We start from the raw sequence: 6,924 nt of genomic DNA, 5'->3' as shown, positions 1-6,924 counted from the left end.
GCAGACGCTGCTGACGCTGCTGCGGCGGCGGTTCGGCGGCGGCGCCAGCCCGACCGCCAGCCTCACCAGCCTCAGCAGCGTGGGCAGCCTCGATTTCGGGGACGGCGCGGCTGTGGCGGCGGCAGCGGCGGCGGGAGCGGCCGCGTTCGAGGCCGTCGACGAGCCGGGCAGCGTCGCCGCGCGCACGCTGTACGCGTACGCGCAGCTGGGCCAGCACCCCGGGCGCGCGCTCATCGCTGCGGCGGCGGACGCACTGGGCAGGTGGTGCGACGAGCTCGGCGGGCTGGGCCCCGCCAGCGGCGAGGGCAGGAGCGGGGGCGCGGCGGGCGGCCGGACGGGCGCGGCGGAGCCCCGTGGGACCAGCAGCAGCAGCAGCAGCAGCGCCAGCAGCGGCGGTGCGGCTGCGGACTACGACCTCAGCCCGGACTGGGATTTCTCGGAGGCTCCAGACAGCCCACCGCCGGCGCCCGAGGCGCCAGCGCCCACGCAGCAGCAGCGCCGCGGCTGGCAGCCGCCTGGCGGCCGGGGGCGGAGGCAGGGGCGCCTGCCGCTCAGGGAGCTGAGCACCGCGCTCTACTCCCTGGCGGTGATCGGCGAGCTCCGCCACCCGGGCGCGCTCGCGCTCGCCGCGCGGCTCGCGGCGCTGCCGCCCGCGGCGCTGCTCGGCCACCCCCAATTTGCGCAGCAGGCGCGCATGCTCGCCGCGTGCCTGCTGTCTGCCCAGGCAGACCGGCTGGTGTCCAGCCCCTGGGCCGCGCTCGACGCGTCCGTCAAGGAGCGTCTCGCGGCGGAGTGGCGCCGCTCGGTGCTCGCGCGCGGCGCGGCGCGCCCGCACCGCATGCAGGGCGAGCTTGCCGCCGCGCTGCGCGGCATGGGGCTGCGGGTGCGCGCGGGCGAGGTCACGCGGGACGGCTGCTGCTGCATAGACGTGCTCGCGCGCGCGCCGGGGTCGGCGCCGCTGGACCCATCGGCAGGCGCCGCGGCCGGCGGCGGCGGGGAGTGGCTGGCTGTCGAGATCCTGGGGCCCCACAACGCGGCGCGCAACACGCAGTCGCCGCTGGGCCCGGCGCGGCTCAAGTGGCGGCTGCTGGCGGCGCGCGGGTACAGGGTCGTGGTGGTGGACGGCTGGGAGTGGCTGCGGCTGGGGGGCCCCGAGACGACGGCGAAGCAGCTGTACCTTCAGAACCTGAGGAACCAACTGCTGCGCCAGGGCGCCGCGCAGCAGGACGGCGCGGCAGCCGAGGCGGCAGCGGCGGCAGCGGGGCGCCGGCGGGGCGGCGACGGCGACAGGGAGGGCGGGGAGCGGGCGGCAGTCGCGGCGGTGGCGGGCGGGCGGTCGCAGCAGTTGAACCGGCCGGCGCAGCCGCGGTGACGTTGGTTGGTGTTGCTGTTGCATATTGCTTGCATGGTTGTAGGAATGTTGAAACAGGGATGCATCGCGGTGCATCTCAAGGTTGGCGTACCACAATTGTGACGGCGCGTGGTGCGTGCAGCTGTTGCGCCCCAGTAAGGAGAGTCTGTGGCTGTGCTGCCGGATGGCAGGCCAGCTGAGTGCTTGCGTTCTCTGGTGTAAGAGGATCTGCAAGAATGGGATTTCCAAACGGTGGCTGGCGTGTTCGGCGGCCTTGCGATGTCCAGATACTGTGTTACGGTAGTGATGAGCATAGCAGGGTAATCCGGTCCAACATTGGTCAACCGTGTTACTGTGTGTGCGCGGAGGTAGGCGAGGGTGCCTCTGCGCTAAACGAATGTAACACAGATGACGCACACTACAAATCTTTGGGCACCAATCGCACACTAGCTGTGCTGGACAAGCGTGAGATCGATCGCGAAAGTGTTGCTGGACTCTTGCGTCAATGCTTGCACCATAGCTAACTTCGAGAGATCTGAACATTAAATATAAACTTCACCGTTTAATGCTTACTGTGCAGCACAAAGGCGCTCTACCGTATCCCGTCAGCAAGAATCATGGCCCTCGCACAGCGCACCTCGTTCGCGGCCAAGACTAACCCTTCTCTGAAGGTCAGTTCAGGAATAAGGCGCAATGGGATAAGGCGCGCCGAGATCCTTCGCTGCTAGAGCTCTGACGGGGCACGCGGATCCGCCCGACAACACCTTCTCCCATCGAACGCATACTGTATTGCATCGGCCTCCGAAGAGAATTCGAGGCGGTGATAGTGGCACGCCGGCGATACCCTGCCTCCTGCCCCCAAGAGGACTGCAAGGCACCCCCGCCCGCAACCCACGCGCAACGGCACACCAATAGGCACGCACGCTCCCTGCCGCCGATCCTTGCCATGCCCCCCCCCCCCAGGTGGCGGCCCCTCGCGCCTCGCGCCGCTCTGTTGTCGTGCGCGCTGACGGGTTCGCTGACGGGTTCATCGGCTCCCCCACCAACATCGTGAGCGCCGCGACGTGCCCCGGCGCGGACGGCGAAGCAAGGGGTCGAGCGGGCGCAACCAACCACGGCGCGCAGGGCATGCAACACGCGCCGCCGCCAGCATCCGACCTCAGTTAACGTTTCCGGCAGGAGCTTCTGCTGCACGGTGCCCGCGAACGCCCACGCCCCTCCTCCCACCCAGCTGCTCGCATCACCCCTTTGACCCTGAAATCACTAACCCAGCCCTCAACCCCCCTCTCTCAGATCATGGTGGCCTCCACCGGCCTCACCCTGGCTGCCGGCCGCCTGGGCCTGGCGCCGACCGTAAAGCGGGGCACCACCGCCGGCCTGAAGTTTGTGGAGCGCCCTAACGCCGCCGGCATCATCAGCAACGACCCCGGGGGTGCGCGCCGCTCCCACGCGCTGGCTGCGCGCCGGCCCGCTGCCCCGCTTGGCCCTGCGCCGCGCTGCAAGGAGCCTCGCCCGACGCTGCACTCCAGCTTGCCCCACCCAGACCCAGTCCCCTCGCAACCCCCTCGCCACGCTCGTGCCGGCGGTAGCCAATATCCTGGTCGCGCGCCCCCTCCTGCCGCCTCCACCTGCTCATGTACTCTGCCACCCACCCACCCTCCTCGCCGCCCCCAACCCCAGGCTTCACTATCGTGGACACCCTGGCCCTCGGCGCCCTCGGCCACATCATCGGTGTCGGCCTGGTGCTGGGCCTGCGTGCCAACGGCAAGATCTGAGCGGCGCTTGAAGGGTCAGCCGTTCGAAGCGGCCGCTTGAAGTGCGCCACAACCTGTACATGTACTTGTATGTAGGACCCCCTGTTTGCCAGTCCAGTTTTCAGCCGCCCGCCCCGCTTCGTTGTTGCCCTGCTGCGGCTGCCTCCCATTGAGGTGCGGCGCCTCGTGCGCCCATCGCGCGCGGGCCGCAGCCGCCGCTCGTGCCCTCGCCCGTGCGACACATGCAGTCAGTAGCTCCCTTGATCAGCGTTTGCTGGGTCTCCTTGAACTGCGGGTGTGACGTGCCGGCCGCAAATGCTGCTGCTTGCGAGCAGGGGCGCACAGCTGGGCGCTAGACGATGCCATTCTCCACAGGATCATCTGTTTTGCAGGCATTGTTGACCGTCGACCGCCAGCCTGTGCCAAACGCCTTGCTTATTCGCATGTATTACAAGTCAATAGACAAGTAATTGCCACGCGAGGCTGTGGAGTCCTCAGCGCACACGACACACACACACACACACACACACACACACACACACACACACTACACACACACCAGGGGCGGCACCGGGCAAAGTCAGGTCCAGGCATTGGATCAGATCATCTTTGATAGCCAAAATAGGTGTTGGTACAGTGATGATGGTTGAAGCGCGGCCGCTTGCCGGCCGCGCTACGCAGCAGCAGCGCAGCTCCATGCCGGCAGGGTCCCTGACGTGTGCCCCTATCTAAGTATATTGTCCTCTTGGGCCCATGCACGAGTCCCCCTTTGTGCCTCCAAATGCCAGCCCCAAGCTGAGGGCCGATGGACAGCACCCACAAACAACCGACGCCCAGCGACAAAATCGAGGCCCCGTGGGGCAAAGGCTACGGGCGCGGCGGCAAACAACCGCACGACCGAAGCGAGCTGCCGCCAATGCAACGCAGGCGCACAACGGACGCGTGCAGCGCAGCGCCGTCCCGCCGGGCCGTGCGGCTGAGCCGCACGCTTCGCAACAATCCAAAAGGAAAGGTCAGTGCTGCGTTGGGACCCCAGACTACGCAACCAAGGGGGGCTGGTCCCATCCCAACAGATGCAGGCGGGACGCCGCGCGGCTTGCGGATGGAGACAACGCCGCAGCAAGCGGCCCGCTCGGCGCGCTGGGCTCGGCGCCGAAATCTACCAGAGTAAAGGTCGGCCGCCCGGCGGCGGTTGGCGGCGCGGAAATTGGCCGCGCGACGGTGCATGGTGGTGGCTTCTTCCCTGCCCGCCGGCGGGGGCCTCGCGGTATGAATCTTGGCGCGGGGCCCCCCGCCGCGCGGCGCAGGCGGAATCAAAACCCCCGGGCGGACGGGCGGGCGCGGCGGGCGAATCGGCCGGCGCCCCCCGCGGGCCCTGTTGCTTGGGGAATGCCGTAATGGGCGGCGGGGGCGGCGAATGCGATGTGGAAAATCGGTACGCGCCGAGCAACAAGCAAAGTGTCTATCCGTCCACAACAAGCGTTGCGTGTGGAAATGGAAATTGAAGAGTTGGGGGCAAGGCGGATGCGATCCAGCGCGGCACCGCACAACCCATGCGGCCGCGGCCAACGGGCCGCGTGTGCGGCTGCGCGGTGCCGCATTGAAGTGGGCGCGGCGCGGTGGGCGTGTGCGGCGCAGATCAAGGGACGAGGCAGCTGACGGATCTAAGAACGGCCGGCCCGCAGGCCCTCCCGCAGTCTTGCGCGACTGCAGAAGCAAAGCATGGGCCAGCCACAGCCCCCCCCGGTCATCCAGGACGCAACGCCGTCCCCGGACCCGCCGCGCCTGCTTGCAGCCACGGGCCCGCGAGTCGGCGCGGGCGCCGTGGGCGAGGCGCGGCGCGCATGCGCACAACAGGCGGGGCGGCAGCGCGCGGGGTGAAACGCGCTCTCGATCGCGCCTCTGCTGCACCTTCCGCGGCGCCGGCATGACAACAACGCAACGCGTGTGCTCGATTTGGATCATGCTCAGCTAATTGCTGCCCCCAAGCCCGCAGCAGCTGGGCCGCAGTGGGTATTCGGTGCACGGGGCTGGAGGGGACGGCAGGCACGCATTCATGCGTGCAGGTGCGTGTGCGTGAATCCACTGGAGTGAGTGCTGGCGAAACCGCCAGTGCATCGGGGCCCTCTGTCAATCCTTGGGGCCTCTGTATCTCTCCAAGCTCCCAGCGCGTCGCCGCGGCGACAGCCGGGTACACAAGCGGCGGCGCCTCTCGGCGGAAGGGGCACGGCGCTGGACGCGGGCTCGCCTTGCGGCCCTCGGCAAATGCGACTGTGCGCGCCTCTCGCGCGATGCGACGCGCGTGGCGGGGCGGGGCACTCTATGTGGGGGCCACAGGGCCGACGGCGGGCCCTCGAGCCCGGCGGCGGCTCCAATGCTGGTAGTCTCTAAGCGTGCGGTGCGGCGGATTGGCGCCGGGCCCGGCGCGCGTCGCCCTCCTCACGAAGAATTCGGGAGCCCTCTCTAGAGCCGAGCCGCAGGGCGTTGCGGCAGGGGTGCGCGGGGGGGAAGGGCGCGGCGGGGCGCGCCAGTGCCGAGCGGGAGGGACCCCTCCCTATGAATCTCTCTCGGCAATCCTTTTGGCCTCGGCCTTGGGGCTGGTGCATGATTCGTGCTTGGGCCCCCTGAAGAGGGGCCCTCAGCGCGGCTTGGGCGGCGAGTCCGCGCATTTGGCGCGCCTCGACCGCCCTTGCCTCGACCGCCCTTGCCGCAACGCGTGTGCTACTGTCAGACCCTTGTGCGCTACGCGGCCTGCTGCGTGCTCGCAGACCCCGTGAGCTGCTCAAAGTCGCCGCGGGCCAAGCGGACGCGGCTCCGCTGGCAGCGTGCTTCTTGAACCCTTGTTCCTCCTCGTCGCTGCACCGCGGGCGGTCGCATGCGCACGCGCGCGTGCGTTGGGGGTCGGTCGGGCGAGTCTCTCTAGAGGGATGAGTCATCCCCCAGCACCTCGGCGAACCAGATGTGGCTGCAGGCCGCGGCCGCGCTGATGCGTTGGCCTGGGTCCTTATCGAGCATCTTGCAGATGAGGTCCTTGACGCGCGGGGAGTAGCCCGCCCAGGGGTCGCGCGTGAACATGGGGCTGCCGCGCACGATGCCGTCGCGCAGCCTGCGGGTGACGGGTGTCGCGGGGCGGGGAGGGGGTGAGCGATCGAGCCCAGGGTCGGCAGCCGGATCGGGATTTCGAGGAACAGGCGAGGGTCCGTACGGTTGTGGGGCCGTACGGCGAGGGCGGCGGCGCCACTGAGCGCGGGGCGGATGCGTTTGTGACGGCAATTTCGGGCCGGGGGCTGGCGGCGGCGGCTGCTGCGGCGGCGGCGCTCACTCTGACTGCGTCATGCCGTGGAATTGGTCGGCGCGGCCGACCCAGAAGGGGAACCCGCCGCTGAGGAGGTGGTAGAGCATCACCCCCGCGGCCCTGGGGGGGACGCGGTGGCGCACGGGGGAGCGAGGGGAGGGGGATGGGGCCGAGCCGGTCTTGAAAGGAGAGTACGGCAGCGGTCTGGCGCAAACAGGCTGAGAAGGCGGCGTTGCGGAAAGCCGCAAGTTCAGGGCTAGCCGGCTGCCAAGCGTGCGAGGGCAGCTGCGAGAGGTAGGGGCGCAGAGCCGCAGATCTATGCACAGCCGGCATCCCGGGCAGCGGGAGGAAACCAAGAGCAAGGACGCGGGGTGCTTGGCACGAGCTATGATAACGCACCAGACGTCTGCGGGCACGCCGAAGCACTCATTGAAGGCCTCTGGCGAGAGGTAGGCCGGGGTCCCGCTGACGGGCTGCAGGGGGACGTGGGGTGGGGGCGGCGGCGGCGTGTTGTAAGTGGCGGG

At 69.2% G+C, this 6,924-nt stretch overlaps 3 protein-coding genes across 3 annotated transcripts in view; 2 read left to right on the top strand and 1 right to left on the bottom strand.

Annotated features, from left to right (window-relative positions):
• The window catches only part of MNEG_8692 (hypothetical protein), a gene marked incomplete at both ends in the record, with an annotated part of 2,429 nt that extends 1,057 nt beyond the window's left edge, over nucleotides 1-1,372 (top strand). The window contains one exon of the mRNA XM_014042839.1: nucleotides 5-1,372. Coding sequence (XP_013898293.1) covers nucleotides 5-1,372 — 1,368 coding nt within the window. The remainder of the gene's footprint in view (nucleotides 1-4) is intronic.
• Nucleotides 1,373-1,968: 596 nt separating this feature from the next.
• On the top strand, nucleotides 1,969-3,126 carry MNEG_8691 (Photosystem I reaction center subunit psaK; the record flags this gene model as incomplete). Its single annotated transcript, XM_014042838.1, has 4 exons — nucleotides 1,969-2,022; nucleotides 2,315-2,401; nucleotides 2,645-2,783; nucleotides 3,032-3,126. 4 exons carry the CDS (start codon nucleotides 1,969-1,971, stop codon nucleotides 3,124-3,126), a joined length of 375 nt encoding a protein of 124 aa, XP_013898292.1.
• Nucleotides 3,127-6,024: 2,898 nt separating this feature from the next.
• MNEG_8690 (hypothetical protein) overlaps nucleotides 6,025-6,924 on the bottom strand; it is a gene marked incomplete at both ends in the record, with an annotated part of 4,417 nt that continues 3,517 nt past the window's right edge. Inside the window, 3 exons of the mRNA XM_014042837.1 lie at nucleotides 6,025-6,211; nucleotides 6,428-6,520; nucleotides 6,800-6,873. Of these exons, the coding sequence (XP_013898291.1) occupies nucleotides 6,025-6,211; nucleotides 6,428-6,520; nucleotides 6,800-6,873 (354 nt within the window). The remainder of the gene's footprint in view (nucleotides 6,212-6,427; nucleotides 6,521-6,799; nucleotides 6,874-6,924) is intronic.

The sequence above is a fragment of the Monoraphidium neglectum genome (assembly GCF_000611645.1).
Source record: "Monoraphidium neglectum strain SAG 48.87 unplaced genomic scaffold scaffold01678, whole genome shotgun sequence".
Classification (NCBI taxonomy): domain Eukaryota; kingdom Viridiplantae; phylum Chlorophyta; class Chlorophyceae; order Sphaeropleales; family Selenastraceae; genus Monoraphidium; species Monoraphidium neglectum.
This window is presented reverse-complemented; position numbering and strand designations above follow the sequence as displayed.